A 22,918-nucleotide genomic window follows, 5' to 3' on the forward strand; every position below is an offset into this window, starting at 1 on the left:
GGAATTGATGCGAACGGTTGTAGGGCGTAGGGCGCGAAATTTCTTAACAAGGTGTAGCTATACGGGACACGATTTGGTGGCAACCCGGTGCAGAAAGAAGCCGAAGAGCCGCAGATGAGGACTGTCATCTGTCGAATGGACCGCAGGTGCAAATTATGCGATCGCTTCGGTGCGGAAAAGAGACTGACAATTCAGGAATGGCGCCAGACAAAACGTCGAGAGATGCATATCAATTATTGATGACGGGTATACCTATACGCCTCGCTATAATTACCATCCACTGAACACTAAAACGACTTTTCATGTTCATCAGTATCGCTTGGCCACCTCAACACCAATATTCTCATCGGCGTTTGCAAAGCCACGCGCCCTAGGCGTGGATTTGCCTGCCACGTCCTGAGGAGCCTCGCCCTTGTACTCCCATCCTCCGTCCTGGGAGAAGAAGTCAACCTCATCGATGATGTCCCAAACAACGTCCTCGGCGATCTGCTCCTTGTAACGCTCGCCTATAGCCCGCAGTTTACGGCCATCTGGAATCAGCTGCTCGGTTGTATCGCCATCGACCATCTGGGTATCCTTCTCGCGCTGCTGTACCATCTCTTCGGGCGGACACCAGAAGTCGGGACCGAAGTTGACTTGGGCAACACCACCGTTGAATAACGAAATAGCTGGCAGGTATCCTACCATGCCATCATCGAAGCCTGTTCGTGCACCAGCTTTGATAGCTTCGACTGATGGTATGCTGGCAGGAGGGAGGAAGGCTAGGAGGTTCTCGAAAGCGATGCCGACCTCCTCACCATTCTTGTAGACCTTGATGTGCGAGTGTGGTAGTGATCGTACACTGACGTCTTCGTGATTCGGTGAGGGGTGTATCTTGGGTACGGGACCGCGATCGTGGTAAGCCTCCACCATCTTTGTGACTTGGTAGTCGAGCTGCTCGAAGTAGAAGTTGCCTTTGTAAGGCACGGGTATGCGATCGCGGATGATGTCGATGGGACGGTCGAATGGGTCCTGGTTACTGACGGTATCAAATCCATCTCCTAGATCCACAGCCGGGTTATAGATGCCCTCGACGACCTTGCGATGCATTGAGAGCGACGGCAGCTGGATCTCAAGCCCAATCACATCGCCTTCCTGAACATGTTGATCTATAACATATTCAACAGGCATTGGCTTGCCATGCGGAGGCCTGGCCTTCATGTGCTTGCTCTTTGCGTTCTTGGGGAGCGGCTTGAAGATCTTGGAGGCGCGCGATCGATGTTGCGCTTCGAAGCGCGCGTCGGTGATGCCGTAGCTGTAGCCATCGAAGCCCACGGGTCCGTCCAACGGCGCTTCTCTCCTTGCCCAACCCATTCTGACGTGGGGTCCAGGCTTCGTCTCTCCCGTTCTGGGGTCGATAGGATCTTTTGGCCCATCTACCGGTATGCCTCTGAGCACCTTGACCTCATAGTATATTCTGCCTTCTCTCGCGACGACATTGCCCCGTCCCATACGCCAGCCTTTCTCCTGCGACACAATTGTCGCGCTGTTGTCGAAGTGAAACCATCTGTCGCAGTCTTCATGGCTCATCCTCGGTCCGTATGGCCTAGAGTCGCTCTGTCTGTAGTATTGCTTGTGACGGAAGAGAGGGTCGGCGACGCAGTGGGTGTATTTGTAGCCCTTCTTGTTCCAGGCGATATCGTGTGGCTTCTTCAGCTCGGTGACGCCATCGGGCGCATACATGGGGTTCGGCTCATGTGATACCAGCGTGCTGTCTTTGGGCGCTTCGTAGTCGGAAGGCCTGGGCTCGGGGATCGAATATCGCATGGGTGAGTCCGCTGAGGGACGCTCTTTCTTGCTAGACTTTGCGCTCGGAGTGGCCTGGCGAGTCGATGCTGAAGCTTCGCGTTTCTTAATCGTCTCGCGCTTCTCTCTCTGCTCGCGCGCAGGAGCTTTCGGTCTGGCACGTGCTGCCGCATCGGGATTGGGGTTCAGCGGAGACGAGACGGCGGGCGCATTGTCTCCTTCGAGCGGTCGCCGCATCGGAGGCACGAGTGTGGGCGTATTGGAACGCGAAGGGGGCTGTGAGTCGGCCATTTTGAAGGTTGACGTAGCTCGAGTGGAAAGCGCGACAGCTGTGTAGCTATGTTGATGGAAGGCACGACCCTGGCATGCAAGTTGCGGCGCTAGGCAGACCCCACCAAAATTTATCCCGTTCTCGAACTTTTACAACCCACTGCCGCCGACTTGGACAGACGTCTGTAATACACGCACGGCTCTACTAAAACTTCAAAAGAAGACCTTGCGCCTTTTCTGATTCTTCGCTTGCGACCACATTTCCACCATGCCAAAAGCACCCAAATCGCCGGGTGTGCGCGACCAGCGACACAACCCTCTAGCCGAAGAATATGCGCCCTCCGACCCATGGAAGAACAAGGCGCCGAAGCGACAAAAGCGAAACAAGAGCGACAAGGAAGACGACGAGCAGAAATACGTAGACTCCAAGAGCTCCCGCAAAATCTTGGAAATTGGAAGAGAGCTAGAAGAGGAGGATGCGAGGGAGAACAAGGTCCGGAGGCCGCAAGAAACCAACCCAGCCTTCGACTTCGAGACACGCATGGGAGAGGACGATATGCCAGGAGAGGATTTGGTCCAAGGCGAAGATGACGACGAGGCATGGGGTGAGGACGACGAGGAGATAGAAGAAGTTGAGATTGATGCGAACGACCTGGCGGCGTGGAACAAGTTCATACCAACAGACGACAACCCCATCGTGTGGCCCGGTGAGGAAGCGCAACAATCAGGACCCGGCACAGACCTGGCAGCGCTCATCCTCGAAAAGATCGCTGCGCATGAAGCCGGAGGCGAAGTTCAGCAACCAGAAATTCAAGGCGGTGGTGCTCCAGAAGACGCAATCGAACTACCAGCAAAGGTCGTCGAAGGTACAGCATCCTCACTGCATAATCTCACAACTCTACTAAGCCTGCACAGTATACTCAAAGATTGGACTAATTCTGAGTCGCTACAAGAGCGGCAAGCTGCCTAAGCCCTTCAAGATCCTACCCACGATCCCCGCCTGGGAAACGCTTGTCGCCATCACACGTCCTGACGACTGGACAGCCAACGCCACCTTCGCTGCTACCCGAATCTTCATCTCCAGAGACCCGCGAACGGCGCAGACCTTCCTCAACACCATACTGCTACCTTTGGTACAACAGAACATCCGGGAGACACACAAGCTGAACGTGCATCTGTACAATGCGCTGAAGAAGGCCCTTTACAAGCCCAGCGCCTTCTTCAAGGGTGTCGTTTTCCCAATGCTCACGGACGTCACCTGCACTCAGCGGGACGCCACGATCGTGGCATCCGTTGTAGCCAAGGTCTCCGTCCCCGTCCTACACTCCGCTGCTGCCCTCCACCGTCTGTGTGAAATCGCTGCCGAGCAAATGTCATCCGACCCCGACGCCGCCGGCCCCTGCAACATCTTCATCAAGACCCTACTGGAGAAGAAATACGCCCTCCCCTTCAAGGTCATCGACGCACTCGTCTTCCACTTCCTGCGCTTCCGCGGCGTGGGTGCCAGCAGTGCAGATGCCATGGACACCGAGTCTGTAGCAGGCGACCTAGGTAACACAGGCAAACTGCCCGTCATTTGGCATCAGTGCTTGCTTGCCTTTGCGCAAAGATACAGGAACGACATCACCGAGGACCAAAGAGAGGCGCTGCTCGACTTGCTGCTCACAAGAGGTCACAGGAGCATTAGCGCAGAGGTACGAAGGGAACTACTTCAAGGAAGAGGACGGGGTGTCATGATTGAGCCGCCGGCTGTAGGCATCGATGGCGATGACACGATGATGATGGCTGTTGATGCATGAGCATAGGAACAGCCAGTTCAGACGTTATGATGATGAGCATTTATCGGCGTTACTACACAGGAACATTTGCATTACGTTTCTCTGGGGGTCAATCGATATTGAATATACCCATATCCGCACGCAGCCCCATGACCCTATATCTCTTCTTCTTCCCTCTACTCACTCTTCACCTCAGCTTTTCCCTTGTAGAAAGCAACATAACCTTTGATCTTGTTCATGCTTTCCAACGGCTCTGGGTAGTACCACGCTGCATCTTTTACTTCCGTTTTGTTGGCTGTAACGGTGTAGTAGCTCGCATCGCCCTTGTAGGGGCTACAGGGGTAGACGTGCGAAGTCAGTATGTGTCTCACATGCATTCCGTACACTCAAAACTTACCAATGCGTTTTTGTGTTTGTAGGGCTGAAGTGGTTGCTCTTGATGGTGTCGGGTGGGAACTGAGATGCATTAGGCGAATTGAAGGGAGCTCATCATGGGCAAAAAGGAGAAGGCTTGGTTACGTAGATGTTTCCGTCCACAACTTCGTAGGAGTCGGTTTCGGCAACTAGGATGCCGTTTACGGTTGCAGTTGCGTGAGGCATGATTTATGTAGATATGGGTATTGGGATATAGGAATGGTATCAGATCCACGAGTAATTTCTGAATGCTTGAAAGTTCAGAGGGGATGAATGTCGTTGTGCTGCTGTGCCCAGGTGTAGTTGATTGCTGATTGAGGGGAATGTCTATCGATAAGCATGCGAGCGGGGTGAATGTATGTCATCATCATTCTGCTTGTAAACCAAGCTTACTGTTCTCACTACTCAGAAAGACACTCTTTAGGTCCCAAGGTCTATAGTAATGGCATGTTTTGTTACAAATGATAAGATCAGCGTACTCAGCATGGACTACACTCACTGGTGTGTAGGGTCGGTATAGCTCAATAGCGAAACGATGGTTAGAGCATGCAGCTAAGTGCATACTATAGATATCCGCATGCGGAACGAAGCACTAGAATCTCGAGATGATTTAGTGAAGCTTCATGCTGGGGAAATAGCTCCTGCCAAGTCCACGAGCAGCCCGGGCAGCACTCGATATTTTGTGAGGCAGAACGGACGTTCATGTCAGGCTTTCAGATGTCAAAACTCATGACACGAATTTAGACGTCCTTTGTTTCGCATCCTGCCAAGGTCACGTATCTGAGTCATCCATAGGGTGCACGGGTGGCGCGTGTTGTTTCGGGCGATATAGGATGATGACTATTTACCACGACCATGGGCAGGCGGGTCCGCAAAACTAGGAATTCCGTCGGTCTACGGGTCCAGTATGAAGGTTCAGGGACATGCGGCTCGGCTAAAAGGCACTTGAAGCCACCATGTGTGCCTCCGCGGTACCGGGTGCGGGTGCTCACTGCAAAAGTGCGTGTACATGGCTGGCCACCGGAGTCGGTGCCGAGCCGAGAGACGGCGAGGCCCTAACTTGTTGAGCTGAGCAATATGGGCAAAAGGGATTGAGAATGCAATGAGGCATTTTGTGCTCGAATGTGGTGATGTGTATGACTGGGCGTGGAGGTGAAGATTTGGGTGCAGCCACAACAGCATCAGCACAATCCCAACGAAAGCGTGGGAGTAGCGGGTGATCGGCCTCGAGAACTAATGGTACATGTCCTGGCGCTCGAAATAATTCGCGTGTGGGCGTGGGCAGGGCAGGGCGGGCTTTAATTGGAACAAGGCTTATCTTTCGGCGCAGAAGCAAAGACCCCTGCGAGGCGTCTTGGTAGGGTGTTCGTCATCGCTAAGAAAAAGTTGACTCCCGCGCACCGACGAGACATCCTCACCATCCCTTCGTTCGCCTTCCTATCACCCACCCCCAGCCATTGACTCCGTGAAGCTCTCCTGCAGCTTCCACCATTGTAATGGCACCCAATATGAGGCCGCTCGCCGCTGCCAATGTGCTCTCGCAGGTTCAGCTGGCTGGACGCAGGACCTTCACCACCCAGCGCCCGTCGCTTATCGCCAACAGAGCGCGATGGACTCCCCGGCCCACGCAGTACCAGATTGCCCTCCGCCAGTCTGTCCGCCAGCAGTCGAGCGGTGCGCCCAAGCCCAAGCCCAAGAGGTTCCGCCTCCTGCGCTGGACATGGCGCCTCACGTACCTCTCCGCCATCGCCGGCCTGGGATACGTTGGATACGGCATCTACGAGACTCGCAACCCCGCCGACCAGCCGCCGCCTGACCCAAGCAAGAAGACGCTCGTCGTCCTCGGTGAGTAGCGACGAATGACCCAGCACGCATCGAATGCATCTGACACGCGACAGGTACCGGCTGGGGCTCTGTCTCCCTGCTGAAGAAGCTCGACACGGAAAACTACAATGTCATCGTCGTCTCCCCGCGCAACTACTTCCTCTTCACTCCTCTCCTGCCCTCATGCACCGTCGGCACCATCGAGCACCGCTCCATCATGGAGCCCATCCGCAACTTCTTGCGCCACAAGAAGGCCCAGGTCAAATACTACGAAGCCGAGGCCACCAAGATCGACTACGAGAAGAAGGTCGTCTACATCAGCGACGACTCCGATATCAAGGGCGACGTCTCCCAGACCGAGGTGCCCTTTGACATGCTCGTCGTTGGTGTTGGTGCTGAGAACGCCACTTTCGGTGCGTCATTCGCCTCTGCTTACCAGAATTCAGCTAACATGGAACAGGTATTCCCGGTGTCAAGGAGAACGGTCTCTTCTTGAAGGAGGTCGGCGACGCCCAGCGCATCCGAAACCGCATCATGGACTGCTGCGAGACTGCCACCTTCAAGGACCAGTCTGACGAGGAGAAGAAGCGCCTGCTACACATGGTCGTTGTCGGAGGTGGTCCTACCGGTGTCGAGTTCGCTGGTGAACTCCAGGACTTCTTCCACTCCGATCTGAAGAAGTGGCTTCCCGAGATCCAGGATAACTTCCACGTCACCCTCGTCGAGGCCCTCCCCAACGTCCTTCCTATGTTCTCCAAGCAGCTCATCGACTACACCGAAAAGACCTTCAAGGAGGAGACCATCACCATCCGCACAAAGACCATGGTCAAGAACGTCACACCCAAGTTCATCGAGGCTGAGTCGACTGGCCCCGATGGCAAGAAGCAGCTCGAGAAGATCCCCTACGGTCTTCTCGTCTGGGCCACCGGTAACGCTCTCCGACCCATCGTCAAGGACCTTATCAACCAGATCCCCGCACAGAAGGACTCCCGCCGCGGTCTCGCCGTAAACGAGTACCTCGTGGTCAAGGGCACCGAGAACGTCTGGGCCGTCGGTGACTGCGCCGTCGCCAACTACGCCCCCACTGCCCAGGTCGCTGCTCAGGAGGGTGCTTTCCTGGCCCGTATGTTCAACAACATGGCCAAGACCTCCGATATCGAGGGTGAGCTTGCCGAGCTCTCTGTCGCCCAGGAGAAGGCGCCAGGCAAGGAGGCCCGTGACAAGGTCTTCGGCGAGATCAAGGCTCTGCAGCAGAGGCTGAGGAGGATCAAATCCATCGGTCCCTTCGAGTACTCGCACCAGGGTTCGCTCGCCTACATTGGTTCCGAGAAGGCCGTTGCCGACATCTCGTGGTTCTCCGGCAACATCGCTTCCGGCGGTACCATTACCTACATCTTCTGGCGCTCCGCCTACCTCAGCATGTGCTTTAGCACCCGCAACAGGATATTGGTCATGCTCGACTGGGCCAAGGCTAAGTGCTTCGGTCGCGACGTGTCACGTGTCTAAACGCCTTTCCCTCCTTGGCGTTACTACCTCCCATCCTTTTCTAGAGATTCCCTAAAAGTTCGACTTCCTGAAGGGCAAGCGCTTATCCACGGCGTTGCCAATGTACACCACACACACCTCCCGGCTTCTTCTGTACGATTACTCGTCATGTTTTGTATAAGGGTGTGATACCTCGCAGCAGTAGGGCGGCTCTTCGGGTTTTCGGTCTGGTCACATGCTCTTGTTACTAGTCGAGCTCGGCGTTTTGGTGCTTTTTTTCCCTTGCCAGAGTCAGAGGCGGGTTAGACTTGGTTGCTTTCTTTGGACAATCGTAGATAGATAGGAACCTTTATGAAACAGCGGAAGAGCAACTGCGTATTACTACATTACAACAATTGTCTTTCTTGTGTGTTTGTGCAGATTGCATGTTAGGTCGGTAGTTGATATAAGACGTAACTCTTAATGCAGGGTTAATTTCATGAAAAGAGTATCGATCATTTCGTAAGCTAATATGTATAGGCTATAGTGCCAATGTTCCCAAACGCCCATCGTAGATGCAAGATGCCACGCACTCAAGAATACCATTCAATGTCGTAAATGCAACAATTCCCACTACCTCGGACTACCCACAGCACCATAACTCCTCGGACTCGCATGTCTACTCGTTCCCAGAAGTGCTCTCGCCTCGTCCAATGCGCTACCCTTCCCCTTGATGGGGATGCTCTTGCTCGAACTACTTCCAGCTGTACTCGCCGGACTCGTATCCCTCGGAGAATCCATGGGCGTATTCGCGCGGCTCACATTCGGCGTAGCAGCTACACTGACAGCAGGAGCCCATCCTCTCATCCACCCGCTTACACGGCGCCAATGCATACTCCTGCGCACCAGCTTACCGTGATCATCAACCGTGATGATGACTTCGTCGTCGCGAGGTGTCGGTGATCGGCCCCGGGGTGTGGCGTCGCCGAAACACCAGAATTGCAGACCGACTGCTGCGTCCATGAGGAGCACGCCTGCTGCACCGAAGAAGAAGGGTGCGGCGCGTAGGACCCAGTCTTCTCTCACGCTACCTTGGGGGTCTACCCAACCAGAACCTTCGCCTGGCGCATAGTCGTACCACGCGCAGGGGTTCGTAAGGAGGGAAGTCGAGTAGAAGAGGTTGCCGAAGAAGGCTGCTGCGAAGAGGGTGGGAGACAGACCGGCTGTCGATTTGCGGACTTGGTTCATGTAGAGTTGGGGGAGGCGCGATCCGAGGTATAGGAACGTACTCATCCATGAGAAAACTTTCCCGGCAGTTTCCGAGGCACTGGGCGAGCTGGTCGCGGTAGTTGTGTAGGCGGAAAGGCTGCGAGCGCGGGCGAGGCCTGGAGCGAAGGGACTTATCGGCGTAGCGGTAGTGGGATTGGCGAGTACTGCAATCATGAGAGTGATGTATAGGACGGTTTTGGGCGAGGGCATAGGTGAGCTCGAGGCTGCTATCCGCACCTTGGGGTTGGGTGATGCGCCTGACGGAGATGTACTTTGCCATGATTCTTTCGTAGGCATGGGCGAGCGCGCAAAGTTGGGTATCCTAAAGGTTTCCTTCGCGTTCGAGCGCGGTACGTCTTTGGCCGCGCTATCTTGTGTGATGTTCTTCTTATCACTTGAATCTTGCGGTGACTTTTGCGGGCTAGACGCGTTGTTCGTACCGCCTATGCTCATCCCATCCAGAACCTGATGCATGGCAGAGCCTCCGGCGCCAGAACCGCTGCCAGCTGAGCTACTCCATCGGCCCCAGATCGGCCTCAGCGGCCTTCCATGGTGCAACAGCTCGTACCACACCCACTGACCACACAAGCAACAGTCAACGAAGACGTAGTAGCCTGCGATTATGACTTGCCATGACGCCTGTCCAGTGAACAAGCAGCCCAGCAGGTTTGTCACATCACCCAGGAGCCATTCCGTCAAGAAGAAAGCGCTCAGTCCTGATGTTGACTTCAGCTTATGGTTCTTGTATATTTGTGGTAGCTGTGCGAATAGCCATGATATGATGCTGCATGTGCCGAGCAATGTCGAGACGAGCGCGAGGTTCGTAGGTACGCAGGTGTGGAATGCCGCTGACAGATGATACAGAAACTCGTTCGCAGGTTCGCAGGTGGGTGGTAACGAGGGCTTGGCTATGTGTAGGGGGGATAGGTATGGAGGCATGGTGCCATAGGTCGAATTCGAGGGTTCGATGGGAAGGAACGACGCAGCTTTCTGGACTGTGGTTGCCGTAGAGAGTCAACCGGAACTCCAACGCGCGTGGTCCCGGATGCTTCTTGCTTCTTTCTCGTGTTTTGGTAGCGCAGGCTGGGTGGTCAGGTGCTGATTCGGGCTCTTGGTACAGCCACAGAGGCGTGGATGCAACCTCGTATACGATGCACGCGTAACGTCGGTGTCAGAATTAAATTACAGGCTGAGCGACCGTGATTCGAGAGGTATGTATAAGTCAACGCGTGCGAGTCGCTGTTCCAAAGCTCGGCGCTGTGACGTCGTTGAACCGGTCAGTTGCTGATAAGACTCGGCGTGCAGAAATGGAGGCTGTGACAGCCACGAGAAGCGCGGGATGCAGGCAATGGAAGAGGAAGAGTAGTAGAGAAGACACGAGACGTCAGAGCAGTGTGACAGAAGACATACAGCAGCTCACGGCCGTCAACAGTCATCCACCCCAGCCAACCGTAGGCTCCCAAAAGGAAGCATCTCCACATGCTAGAGGATCCCCCGGCGGGCTCGCATGACCGATGCTAGGCCAAGCGGTATCCGTTGCGGCTAGGCCTGCCAGGACAGGAGCAGTGTGACTTGGGCGGGTGGGATGCTATGAGTGATTGATAAGAGTTGCTTATCTCGAGGGCACGGGTGGGCACGCGATACATGCTAGCGCACATGTCTCCGAGCTGCTTGCCGCCGTTCGCGGGCCTTGGCGACGACCATCAGGCTGGCACGTCACGCGGAAGAGACACCGGCTGGATCTCACAGCTTCAATCTGGTATCGTCAGATCTACGCACATCTCAGATCGGATCAACTTCAATATGGGGTCAGCCTATAGCGCGCCAGCTGTAGTGACGATGCATGCCTATCTGCCCCTCCTCTCCGCCATCGGATGGGTCCTTCGCTTCGGCCTCCAAGCGTCAGTCAATACACTCCACTAAGATCTGCCTCGAAACGTAACAGAAACCCACCATCAGACGAGGCTGAACTTGAGGCATCGTCCTGTTTCGAGCTTCTGGAACCTGCATATCAAGAAGAGCGAACCAGACTGGGGGTGCTACCAAGTCCACAGTGTGATACGAAGTTTAATTATCATTATAGGAAGTAATCATCGTGCACATTACTGATGTGTCCGCATCAAGGTAGGTATCGCGACCTGCGACCCCCAATATCTAGACGACGTCACCGCCATTCTCGACCCTGGCGTACCTTCCCTCCTTCTGCGCCTTCCACCTTGGACTGCGATCCGTCAGCACGACTCAGCATGCGACGACCGAGTGGACCTACTAAAAGAAATTCCTGAAGGCCACGATACCCGCTGTCATGGCCGCATATCCACCTAGCAGCCTCGACCAGTTGCCCTCCTGTCCAACGGTCAACGCAACGAGGTCGTATACCAAGCAGCCGCCGAAGATCCAGTCGCTCATGCTGGCCGCCGCAGCGAAACCAACGCCAGTAGCCACCTGCACCAGCGAACTGGGCTCTACACCTACAAAGTAGGCTGCGGATGTGTTGTGAAGGAGGTCCAGTACACCAATACCCGCGAATGTCTTCGAGACAATGTGGGTGAGGAGGTTGGGTGTTGAGCGTGTGTCGAGCGGCTCAAGCGCTGTAGCGATGTAACCGACTTGTGCCAGCGTGTTGATGATGACGAAGATATTCGATGTCTCCAGGTTATTCGAGTTCCAGAAGAACATCCAAGCTGTCGCATACGTCAGTCTTCATTCTGTGGTATCGTATGGTGCTTCAATGACAAGACGTACTTCCAATGCAAAAGTTACCCAGACTGTAAACCCAAGCAAACTTGTTCATCATCGCACACTCTTGCGCATTGCCATCCTGTTTCCACAGCTTCCACAGCCAGACCAGCTGGAAGATTTGTTGTGGGAAGAAGAATGCGCCAATGAAGTATGGGTATGGGCTGAAGGCGGCAAGATTCCGGTTGTGGATATCCATCATGTTGGGCGACGAGAAGATGCCATATTGTTGCAGAGCAAAGTCGTAGATGAAGGATGCCGGCGCAAGGTAGCGCACCGTGGATTGTGTGTTGCCCATGCTGACGGGTGTGATGGAGTTCAAGGTAGAGGTTCGGGTGGGTGTAAGGTCACGTGTGCAAATGCGATGCAGCAAGATGGGATTGTAGATGTGGGATGAGGATCAGCAAGAAATCGTGGTATGCCATTGTCTTTGTACGATCTCGCGTCGCGTCTGCCATTAATCGAAGACGTCATCCCATAATACGCGATCTCAGGGTCCAGCTCCCGATGCAGCACGAACATCATCGCCATCATCGTGACCCATGGATGTCGGTAGACGGCGGAACGTTTCGCACCGATTGCAGCCGCATGGTCATTTCGTATTGTCTCGGCTTCGGACTTCTCGTGTCGGAAACTCCGACAATCCTGGCGTTGTAGGTACGAAAGCTTCACTTTCTCGCTCTGTTCTTATTTACAATCCATTCTGTTCACATAAAATCTGCATATAGTCCTTTCCATACTCATCCAGCCAATACTCGTTGTCCGTCGCGTATACGCGTTGCAGCTTTGGCGTTCTAGCTCTCCAATCGCCCTGAAACAAGTCGTCTAGAAATGGGATCAATTCCTTCAAGCACCAGAACAGGAGAAGATCATCGCAGACAAAGCACAGCTCCTCCATGCTCGATGGTATGGCTTCTTCAATTCGGGGCTCAAGGGAAGCCTTACCGCCTAGTATCACGACAGGTGAGAGGTGGAGGGATGAGAGAACGGGAAAGTCTCGGAAATGGCATTTTCCGTGGACGTCGAATTCCGGAGAGCACATTTGACAGAAGAATCTTAGATGTTCCAAGGTGCTCACAACGCTGTCCAGAGCGGCGCTGAGCGATCCACAATCCAGGAAATTGAACGTCTGATCGCTAGCCCAATATTCGTAGTCCAATCTCTCCAAAGCAGGCGCACAAGACAGCAGTTTCGCGAGTGTGTCTGGTTTTACCGACGACTCGTAAAGTCTCAGTGTCATCAGCGTTGAGCAGACAGGTAGAGACACCGCTTTCTGGAAACCTGCATGAGCAATCTGGCCCATTAGATTCATTTCAACCTTTTGAATGCTTGGACACCAGAAGAAAGCCCAATACCCTTCCAATCTAGATGTGGGTGCAGACAGCTGACCTGACTTCACCTATCCCTCAGCAGTTCCTCCTCACCAGCGATGTACATACGGCCGAGATGAATGTTTCGAAGCTTGCGACATCCTAGAGCTTGTGACTCAGCACCACCAGAGGACAGCTTCCACAAGAGCTCAGGAATGTACACTACGTCATCGCCGATGTGAAACCCTAGATCGAGTGATACAAGATTTGGACATATCCACACGAGCAGCCCTATGGTAGCATCCATATCGTACATCAGGACGGATTCATACCAAGAGCAAGCGCTGACTGAAAAAGCATCTCCACGTGCTCTACGGTACCACTCCAACCCTGCATTCCGTACGGCATTCAGGGCCAGTTGCTATTTCGCGTTCGTCCAAGATGGGGCAGCATCCGGTTTCCGCTTCTCCAAAGGCTCCCGTCTATGTGAATCACCAAACCACGAGTACCAACAAGCCCTAAGCCGGGTACTGTGTAGTCTGAGACTCGTGATCAATTGCGCGTAGGCGGGATTCGCCAGGATTGCTTACAGGAGAAAGTTGAGACGGAGAGCTTATACCGCGTGCGGACTGCCAACAGACAGTGGGCGAGTTGGCTGATTGGATCGCCATCTCATGCTGATGTTGTTGTAGAGGTACGCTACAGTCTTTGCGTGCAGAACTTTGCAGGTTCGAGAAAGGTTCGAGATGTCTTGGGACGGAGGAAAGTAGCTGAGTACGTTTTCGAGAAGCTCCTGCGGAAGCTCGAACAGTGGGCATGCGCTTTTCAAACACGACATATTGAGCTGTCGGTAGTGCTGGATAGGCCCGCATGTTTTGAGATGGCGGTGTTGAGGAAGCTGCGCCTCATAAGCTCGGAGTTAAGCAGAGATGGATGAGAGAGATAGTTACGTGACGGCTATCAGACGCGCTCTATAATCGCTTGGTACAGTACATGATTGGTTACAGCTCCATACCCATCTGAGGTATCACTTCGTGGTTAAGCCCGACATACCAATAGGCCGCCGTGACGGCTTGTTCAGGTCAAGTTCGAGGTCAAGTCAAATTCGACATCGTCGTTTCTGGACAACTGATCACGGCTCGAGCAGCGCGTGAGCAGATTACCATCGGTGTCAGTGGAACAAACAGAGGCGTAGGTAATAAAGCGGACGGTCAGGAGTCGGTGCATCTGAGAGTTTGATTCGTCTCTCCTCTCCGTATAGTGGTCTCATTTGCTGACAAGCCCGTTTGGTTTACCTGAGTGACGTCGCAAGTTATTGCGAAAAGATGCACTGACTATAATCAACAACGCGCTCCCACTTTCTCAAAGTAGCACAATTTCAACCGACTCTCCTCTCTCCCCACCGTACTCATCTTCAATCTCACAGTACCTATACGCGAATTCAACACCCCGACCAGTTCCGCACACCCTTCCCAACACACACCCCGACGCCTACCTCCCCACCACGACTCTCACGCCACGAGCCAGATCCACCATGGCTTCTTCTTCCTCCCAGATGGATTTGTCGGGCACACCGGAAGGCCTCATCATAGCCCTCTCTCAGCGGATTGCCGACATGGCGCTGGAGCTCAATGAAGAGAGAGACGACAATGAGGATCTCAGACGTGAGCTCCGAGATGTCAAGGACGAGAATGAGGATTTGAAGTCGAGGGGCGCAGAGATCGACGAGGACGACGTGGACGCCACGATCGTCCCGTCTGGTTACTACGAGAAGATCCAGGACAACGGCGACGACGGCGATAATTACCACACCAAGATTCAAGCGCTGGAAAAGGCGCAACAGTTCAAGAGCGAGGCTAATAGGGCTAAATATGGTCTTGTGGTAGCCCAGATGGATGTTCAGCACCAGGTTTGGGAGAAGACGAAGCACCTGGTCTGGGAGAACACGCAGTTGTGTGAAGACAACAAGGTGTTGAGTGAGGACAATCGGGTGTTGAAAGATGAGCGAGACGATTACAAGGGCGCTTTGAACCGAGAGCGCGAGGCTCGTCAGAAGCAGGAGCATGGTGTCGCATCGGGCAGGGTCACCAAGCACAAGGCCAAGATCGCTCGTCCTGCGGGTGCCCTTGCCGACGACATCTCTTTGGTACTGCGGCAAAAGGAGTAGGATGGCAGGACTTGAGATACACATCACCAAAAATCTCCAACGCACAGCCGACTGACAACTTATTCATAGAACTACATGAGCGCGTCGCTACCTACTCTGCAGCTTGAGGGTTTCTTGTAGACGCCAGACCTATCCGGGAGTTCACGAACGTGGCAGCGTTGATGCGAGGTAGGAGGAAAAGGGACATGAATTTTATGTAGATGGAATGAAAACATACAAAATGCAACACCGGTCCCTTCTCGATGCTCGTTTCCAATTCTTCGTCCTCACGTACTACGCTAAAGGACCAACACGGATCCTGCTGCCACCATTCCCCGGCTCATCCTTGTCATCATCGTCGTCGCTCTTCCGCTGCTTCTTCGCTTTAGGTATCCTTGGCTTCGAAGGGTCGGTTCTCGGGACATGTCCAGCGCGAACGATGTTCTTGTATATCTCCTCATCTTTTCGATGTGCTCTCAAACAACTGGCCCGCTTACAAATTCCCGGCTCATAGTCGTTGCACTTGGCTCTCTTACACGCGTGTACAGCGGTGGCGCAATTCTGGCAGGGCTCTCCAGGATCGCAGCGAAGTTTCTGTTGATAGCATCTGATACATATGACTACGGGACCCGAAACGGCCTTTGGCGCTGATGGAGTATCGTTGGGAATGTTTGAGCTGTAGCGGGATTATTGTGGGCGCGTTGTGATATGTCGTCGAACACTTACTTCATTTCATCGACAGTTCGCTTCGTACCACGGGTAGTACTGGCAATACTATTGTCTCCCAAACGCTCTGAACGTTCGTCAAGGTGATTGTCGGAACCGAAATGTGTCGGAAGTGAGCGGTTGAAGGCTCTCGGAGGAGGAACTGAACGCGACCCGTACTTTTCTGGGGGATGGACTGGCGTATCAGGTAACATGCCTCGTAGATCTTTGTCGTCGGTGTGTACCGCTCCACTCTCTTCATTGCCTCCCGCGTCTTGTTCCATGAACGTGCATTTCAAGGTCATGAGCTTCAGATCAGATCTTTCTGCCTTGTGCATGCGCTTCACGTCCTGCAGAATCAACCTTGTCCTGCCTAATTCTTGTACGGTTGCAGTGTGCGCTTCTTTCTCCTTCTCAAGCGCCCGGTTGCTGTCGCGCAGCTCCTTCTTGAGGGCTTGCTCTCGTGTTGCGACCATGGTGGGCTGGACGTGGCGGACACCTATCGGTCTCTTTGAGTATGCTGTCGCGTATCGCTGATGCAAGGGGACCAGTCGTCGGCTCGGTAGGTGGTAAACTGGGGATTGATACCTATGTTTACTGGTCGGCTATCTTGTGCGTTCGTAGAGTCTGACGTGCGTGGGCACTGACACTAACCCATCGAGGGGCTAGCTCTCATTCACCTTCACCTTCACCACCAATTCCGTCACCTTCCAGGCCCCAGCGCAAAATTCTATGCGTCACGTGAGTTTCAGCTAGCGTGTCTCTAGAGGTATAAAGTCCTGCCGTCCCCTCCCCACCTTCCTCTTTTCTTCTTCATAGCTTTGGTTGTGTGTACACGCCCAGTTAGGAGAAACAGTCTCCTGGTTGACCGATGTGAAAACGGATTTCGACAAGACACCACTCACCCAGTACACAGACCAATACAAGCGCATTCGAGCACTGCCAGAACACCTGGTGCGCCTCTTCGTTACTTGTATGGACCTGCGCACGGTATGAGAACGAAGAGCTGATGATGATCGCGACCGTCCGGCGCAGTAGTCAGATCCCCTCGTTGCTTAGAGTCACATCACTTCTGTGACGTGCTCGACCCTGGACGAAATACTTATCAGATTTCGGGCTTGCCCGGCGTCTGAGTGGCTTCTAGTAGGAGCGCCTGGCCTTCGGGTTGCGTGTACGTGTGTAACAGCCTTCTCTAGATGCGTGAGGGTTGGACTGATGCCTTGCTTACCTTTCTCGATCACCCTTTTACCAATAGGGCAAGAACTTGAAAGGAAGATAAGTAGCATGGGACCGACTATTGGGTTCACTCACGGCCCACCTTTTCATTGATATCCGCGCTTTACGCGCGGAGTTGAGGAAGAGGCTTCAGTAGACATGTCTTGGGGCGAAGGAAAGGTATGATCATTGCGTACTGCATGGAAGCGTACTGATATTACACAATGTAGACGGTGTCTAGACCGATCTTTACGGCGCACAAGACACGCTTTTGGACATCTCTCAAACAATTGACGTCATATCAACACCTATTCCTCCATATGACCTATCCTCGCACAGTGTACTGCACTCATTTTGATCTATATGAAGACCCGCATCGCTCAAGCCTCCTCTACTTAGATAGTGCTCAGAAGAGCAAGGTCATTTCAGTAACGCATCCCAAGGTTTCCAAGCATCTTGTAAATTCCGAGCCTCAAGCGAGCTTCCTTGTTCCATCCGAACATCCCGTCCCACCGTGCAACATGAGCAATCCTAGCCTTCTTTCTGGCTTCCAGGGCCTTGACTTCGATCTTCAAAGCTTCAGACTCAACCCTCAGAACGATGTTTTCCCTTTGCGACGCTCGAAGTTTCCGTTTCCTCTCCTCAAATGGCAGGCTCATCCACCACCTTCTCCTCTTGTTTTCCTTCTCAAATTTTGCCCTTTCCTCCTTCCTCTTCTTTGCTTCCTGAATTCTTGCCTCCAGTGTCTGGACTTTAGCCTCTAGTCTCTGGGTATTCTTCTCGAGATAAGCCATCGCTCCTTGGCGCGCGCTGAGGCATTGTTGCATAAGCTCGGCTAACTCTCTGATACATTGCTCGTCAAGTGCCGTATGCGCTTGCTTGAGTTCCTCACAGTGACGGACAGTGGAGGGATCGGCGTTATTCGCGAGCGCAGCTTGGAAGTCTTGTTCGATTTTGGCGAGCTCGTCAGCGAAGACGAGTTATTGCTTGTCTTTCTCTGAAACTTGTGCTTCGAGCTGCTTACGAAGCTCCCTCGCTATGGGCGGACCAAAACTTGGGAGGTCGGGGGTATCTGCGCTATGTTGGCCCTCGGTATACGTGTTGCCAGGGTCGGTAGAAGACATCGTGGATTGCGGGAGACGGTAGCGTGTAGGGTCAGGCGAAAAGATAGATGGCGATGGCTGTAGTAGCGTTTGCAGAAGCTACTGCCAGAGCGCAAAGCCCGATGATATTGATCCAGTGCGCTACTTGGCAGATCTAGCTCGTTACGGACACGTCAGTGAAGGAGATGGGCGGGCAATACCAGATGAGGGTATAGCTTCACTTCTAGAGCAACACCTCAAAACTCGCTGGAAAAGCGGAGTGACCGCGTCTTCTTTACAAACTGTGTACGATGCTTATTGACTGCGTAATACGGAAAAGTAGACACAGGAAATCCAGATACTATCGCAAGACGTTGATGAATTCGCGTACTTGTCACCGAGCGAATGGAAACCGTATCCTGCCATGCGTTCATCATTTTGCCTCTTAATGTGTTCATGTGTCCGTCAAGATTCTTTTGTAAGCTTCAAGCAAAGCTGTTGTGCTCCCTCCGTAACCTAGAACATGCTTGCAGTCGTTTGAATATCTTGCTTCGATCTAGGTAAGTGAGTATCGCTTCTGTTATCTTGCCGATATCCTATGCAAGTCATGTGACAAGTGTTCTCCACGATCGAGCAACAAAAGTTCTGTGACATGGTAGTCAATCGATGTCAAAAATGATCATGACGGATCCCAGCGAAAAAGCGATCGTCTCAGACCCACCAGCCAACTGGAGATTAACACAGCTCGAGTTGTGACGAGACGTTTTGAGACATGTTGAGCTCGATGTCGTTGAGACGGCTGTATGATAGGCGGAGATGGATGTCACGATGTGGGCGTGGTGTTGAGGTTCCAGCCAAGCGACCCCACCATTAGCCTTATCGCGCTCGTGTACACCTTCTCTGTTCGGCAACAACCCCGCCTACAACACCGAGCTGTCCCATCATGGCTGAACTACGGCGGAGATGGCCGCTGACGCGTAAATCGCCTGATCTTGAAGTCTCTCTTTCCATCGCGCGAGTGTGTCTTTCTAGCAGCTGTACTTCTGCACCTCCTACCGAGCTCGACCCAAAGCAACGCGACAAGGAGTGACGACATGGCCAACATCACATCAGCCGTCTCGCAGGATGATCTGGAGATTCCGGTACCTTGTATACATTCATGCTTTCCGACCAGCACCTGATAATGCTTAGCTCATCGACTTCTCGGTGTTCCTCTCAGGCGACGCCAATGCGAAGAAGCAAACCGCCGACGCCGTCCTCAAAGGCTTCCAGAACGCCGGCTTCATCTACCTAAAGAACCACGGCATATCCCCCTCGACCGTATCGACCGTCTTCTCACACTCCGCCAAATTCTTCGCCCGGCCAAAAGAGCAAAAAGACAAGTTGGCATGGTACTCGGCAGCCGCCAACCGCGGCTATGTCACACAAGGGCGGGAGAAGCTGGTAGTATTGGAAGAAACGGGCACAGAAGCGGAGATGCGCGCCTTGGTGCCAGATCTGAAGGAGAGCATGGAGATCGGACGCGACGACCAGCCTGAGATGCCAAACATGTGGCCGAGTGGGGACGACGAGGCGAAGCAGTTCAAGGAGCAGATGATGGGCTTCTTCGAGACATGCAAGGACCTTCACATGCAGGTCATGCGTGCTATTGCGCTGGGCATGGGCATCGATGAGAAGTGGTTCGATGGCTTCACGGATGCGGGCGACAACACGCTGAGGTTGCTGCACTACCCGGGCGTGTCGAAGAGCATATTCAAGAGGAACGATGGACAAGAGCAGGTGCGCGCAGGAGAGCATAGCGATTACGGTATGGCGGTCGTCGCAATTCGGTAGTAGAATCTGACTGACACGGCGACAGGCTCTATAACGCTCCTCTTCCAAGACGCCCGTGGCGGTCTTCAGGTCCGCTCCCCGAAGGGCACTTTCGTCAACGCTACCCCTATCGAAGACACTATTGTCGTCAACGCCGGCGATCTGTTAGCCCGCTGGTCAAACGACACGATCAAGTCAACAAAGCACCGCGTCATGGAGCCACCGCCAAAGCCGGAGGATGCTGACAAGGATGAATACCCACCACGATACTCGATAGCCTACTTCTGCAACCCGAATTACGATCGCAAGATTGAGGCTATACCAGGCACATATGAGAAGGGCAGGAATTACGAAGATGTCATGAGTGGGGATTATATCATTGGACGGTTAACAGCGACGTATTGAGGTTCGGAGCAATGTCATGAGTTCGGTATGTACTGAAATACTACTTGAAGACTGCCGTGTGGTTGCAACTTCCTACATGCATTCAGAGAACATGCTCGGATTACTCTAGATGATTTATCTTGGTTTGAGCGTTCAAAGCTCATCAAGCCTGTCTATCCCAGTCTCATTACATCATGTATAGTGTCAGCACCTTCTATATCGCGTCAGCTGCATTACATCCTCTTATGACGCACCTAGCACAACACCAGTCTGAAGCATCAGACTATCAACACCACCCTCTACCACGTCTAGCGGCGCAACAAGCGCCATTTGACTCCAGCTAAACAGCGTATTCCGGCCCCCAAATACGAACACTTCAAACCGGCCCGCGAATGTATCATTCACCCAGACGCGACTACCGCTAATTATGTCGGTCTCAATGCGCAAATTTGCTGGCAGCCTGATCGGTACTGGATCATGGGAAGATGTTGTCTGGTTAGTCCATATGCGACCCGGATGTCCAGTATCGTGGCCATCAACAGAAGACACGGAACGTAGGGGATACTCGAAGCCATCGGCCGTGGTGAACATTAGTGTTGTGGTGCTACCACTGGAGTTGTTTGGAAGATCAACAAGAGAAAGTGAGGTATCAGGGCCTGGCAAGGTGAAGGATGAAGATACGTTCAGGGTCAGGGTGTACGGTGGTCCATACGTGCCCATACCCAATGTCGTGTTGCTGTTACTGGAAGAGTTCCGTGTCCACGATATCAGCGCTGAGCTCTGTGGATCTGATTCAGCGATCGTGAAACGACGATCTAGATTTTGTCCGGGAGCTTTTGTTGCCTACCAAAATTCTCGTTAGCCGCTAGATCAACATGTGTTGATCTCTCATTTCGCCTAAACATACCAAGACCGCGATACTGTCCGCCAACTCCTCTGGGACAATCTTTGCACCTCGCGCACCCGCCCACGCACCCGCCGCCATGACTGGCATACCCTCTCGCATCGCATAGTATGCTTCCAGCTGCGTAGTCGCATCCGGACCATTGTCGTTCCAAGCAGCAAGAATAGCGCCTCTGTTACCGCTAGCACGAGGCTCGACCTGCTCTGTGATGTTGACTGGGTTGTAAAGAGATGGTTCCCACTGCCATCCTGGTACGTTGGCAAAGTTCATCGTGCGGGTGACGTTATAGAACTGCGGATACGGTGCCGGGAGGATGGGCATATGGTCGTTTTTAAGACTCATGTATGCCCACCAATCCTCGGAGTTGATCATGTCGTATCCATCGTTCTGGAGCTCGAGAGGGTCTGATTGGCCGTACTGCCAGTGCTGTACTATGATGTCTTTCGAGATGGTGAGATTCTCGGATGGCTCGTAAGTACCCCAGATACGTACGCGTTTACCAGAAGTACTGTTGATGAAGTCGGCCATCTCGTTTACGAAATTGATGTAGTCGTCTGCCAGATCGGAATCGTATTCATCAGCACCAATGTGTATCTCCTTCGTCTGAAACCATGGGAGAAACTCTGACCAGATTGCTTTGACTGTCGGGATTGCGTCCGGATGACTCAGGTTGAGGAGGTCCTCCTTTGCTAGTGCTAGCTCAGGCTTCCATTTCGTAATCGCTAGAGCATGGCCTGGGGCTTCGATCTCGGGAATGACGGTGACACCACGTTGTGCACAGTGCTGTTGGAAGTCTTCGAAGTCGGCGCGTGAAAGGGTCTCGTTTGGGCGCTGGATGATACCCTGCAGTTCTACATTCTCTTCTGGATACAGCGAAAAATGCGAGAATACATCCTGCCACGTCTCATTGCGGCCACGGTTCAAGGGATAGTTGTCGCTAGAGTGATAGTGGAACTCTGATATCTTGAAGAAAGAGGCATACGTGCAGAGCTCTTTGAGGAAGTCCTTCTCGTACCATTTACGGCCTGCGTCGAGCATGAATCCCCGTGTGCTGTACGCAGGCGCATCAACTATCCAATCCGTCATGAGAGAGCCGTCGTCAATCAAGAGCTTCTGCAATAGGGTACGCGTTCCCCAGAACATGCCTCTAGCACCTGCTCCGCCTATGTATATGGTGCCATTGGCGACCTCAAGCTCGTATCCTTCTTCTGTAGGGTGGCCATTCTCGTATGTTAATGAGATATCGGTATCTCGGATCGGGCCGATATGGATACCAGTGGGTGGAAAGTCGTCTACTTGCTCCAGAGTCCAGGAACCACCAAAGAGCGATGAGATGTCGGTGCGGAATGTTTCAGCAAACTCATGAGCAGTTGGCGGTATAAGCGTGAGACCTTCCGAGTCTCTCTTTTCGGCAAAGCTTCTGTCGATATATATCTTCCTTGCATCCGTGCCGATAGAGAAGCCGAGGTCATCGCTCTTGCTGTAACTTGGTGAAACTGGGGGCAGAGGCTGCAGCGCGTTGACCAGGCCGGTCAACTGCGACAACACCAAAAACAACATTGTCGCTACGAGGCAATACAAGAGATAGCGCAGTCAGTCCAGTGTCGTGGGATGAATCGCAACATTAAGATGTCATGTCTTGGCCGCTGTCAGGTTACTCGCCCCGCTTCTGCAAGGCCGATGTAACCTCTGCAGGGAGCAAACATCGCGGCAGATGATAAGAAGTGAAGGCCGGAAAGAGGAGTCATCTTGGCAATCAGACGCAATGGCGGTGATGAATACGGAGGGACGTTTTGACGCGCGATATGACTTGTTGT

The 22,918-nt window shown here is 53.2% G+C and overlaps 9 protein-coding genes across 9 annotated transcripts; 3 read left to right on the top strand and 6 right to left on the bottom strand.

Annotated features, from left to right (window-relative positions):
* Window positions 1-55: 55 nt before the first annotated feature.
* BKA58DRAFT_374246 (Ash2-trithorax family protein) lies at window positions 56-2,246 on the bottom strand. The gene is made up of 2 exons (XM_046169309.1): window positions 196-2,246; window positions 56-146 (listed from the first exon to the last, which is right to left on the bottom strand). Exon 1 carries the CDS (start codon window positions 2,074-2,076, stop codon window positions 310-312), a length of 1,767 nt encoding a protein of 588 aa, XP_046031872.1. The 5' UTR covers window positions 2,077-2,246; the 3' UTR covers window positions 56-146; window positions 196-309.
* Window positions 2,247-2,323: 77 nt separating this feature from the next.
* BKA58DRAFT_397221 (bystin) lies at window positions 2,324-3,854 on the top strand (the record flags this gene model as incomplete). The annotated part of the gene is made up of 2 exons (XM_046171411.1): window positions 2,324-2,921; window positions 2,971-3,854. The coding sequence occupies 2 exons, from the start codon at window positions 2,324-2,326 to the stop codon at window positions 3,852-3,854; spliced, it is 1,482 nt and encodes a 493-aa protein (XP_046031873.1).
* A 1,798-nt stretch (window positions 3,855-5,652) lies between these two features.
* On the top strand, window positions 5,653-8,034 carry BKA58DRAFT_416844 (uncharacterized protein). The gene is made up of 3 exons (XM_046172609.1): window positions 5,653-6,092; window positions 6,146-6,484; window positions 6,532-8,034. The coding sequence occupies exons 1-3, from the start codon at window positions 5,744-5,746 to the stop codon at window positions 7,575-7,577; spliced, it is 1,734 nt and encodes a 577-aa protein (XP_046031874.1). The 5' UTR covers window positions 5,653-5,743; the 3' UTR covers window positions 7,578-8,034.
* On the bottom strand, window positions 7,813-9,912 carry BKA58DRAFT_28349 (PQ loop repeat-domain-containing protein). The gene has a single exon (XM_046166836.1). It carries the CDS (start codon window positions 9,741-9,743, stop codon window positions 8,169-8,171), a length of 1,575 nt encoding a protein of 524 aa, XP_046031875.1. The 5' UTR covers window positions 9,744-9,912; the 3' UTR covers window positions 7,813-8,168.
* Window positions 9,913-10,958: 1,046 nt separating this feature from the next.
* On the bottom strand, window positions 10,959-11,841 carry BKA58DRAFT_302555 (uncharacterized protein; the record flags this gene model as incomplete). The annotated part of the gene is made up of 3 exons (XM_046166936.1): window positions 10,959-11,025; window positions 11,074-11,488; window positions 11,550-11,841. The coding sequence occupies 3 exons, from the start codon at window positions 11,839-11,841 to the stop codon at window positions 10,959-10,961; spliced, it is 774 nt and encodes a 257-aa protein (XP_046031876.1).
* Window positions 11,842-14,387: 2,546 nt separating this feature from the next.
* Window positions 14,388-15,129, bottom strand: BKA58DRAFT_447694 (uncharacterized protein; the record flags this gene model as incomplete). Its single annotated transcript, XM_046174243.1, has 1 exon — window positions 14,388-15,129. A coding segment is annotated over exon 1 (657 nt), but the record flags the coding sequence as incomplete, so codon positions are not given.
* Window positions 15,130-17,344: 2,215 nt separating this feature from the next.
* BKA58DRAFT_434754 (uncharacterized protein) lies at window positions 17,345-18,043 on the bottom strand (the record flags this gene model as incomplete). The annotated part of the gene is made up of 2 exons (XM_046173285.1): window positions 17,345-17,862; window positions 17,944-18,043. 2 exons carry the CDS (start codon window positions 18,041-18,043, stop codon window positions 17,345-17,347), a joined length of 618 nt encoding a protein of 205 aa, XP_046031878.1.
* Window positions 18,044-18,921: 878 nt separating this feature from the next.
* BKA58DRAFT_28423 (uncharacterized protein) lies at window positions 18,922-20,640 on the top strand. Its single transcript, XM_046166839.1, has 3 exons — window positions 18,922-19,143; window positions 19,193-19,808; window positions 19,860-20,640. Exons 1-3 carry the CDS (start codon window positions 19,096-19,098, stop codon window positions 20,216-20,218), a joined length of 1,023 nt encoding a protein of 340 aa, XP_046031879.1. The 5' UTR covers window positions 18,922-19,095; the 3' UTR covers window positions 20,219-20,640.
* BKA58DRAFT_434756 (glycoside hydrolase superfamily) lies at window positions 20,441-22,661 on the bottom strand (the record flags this gene model as incomplete). The annotated part of the gene is made up of 2 exons (XM_046173286.1): window positions 20,441-21,040; window positions 21,105-22,661. 2 exons carry the CDS (start codon window positions 22,659-22,661, stop codon window positions 20,441-20,443), a joined length of 2,157 nt encoding a protein of 718 aa, XP_046031880.1.
* Between the last annotated feature and the right edge of the window lie 257 nt (window positions 22,662-22,918).

This window comes from Alternaria rosae (assembly GCF_020736505.1).
Source record: "Alternaria rosae strain MPI-PUGE-AT-0040 chromosome Unknown BKA58scaffold_1, whole genome shotgun sequence".
Classification (NCBI taxonomy): domain Eukaryota; kingdom Fungi; phylum Ascomycota; class Dothideomycetes; order Pleosporales; family Pleosporaceae; genus Alternaria; species Alternaria rosae.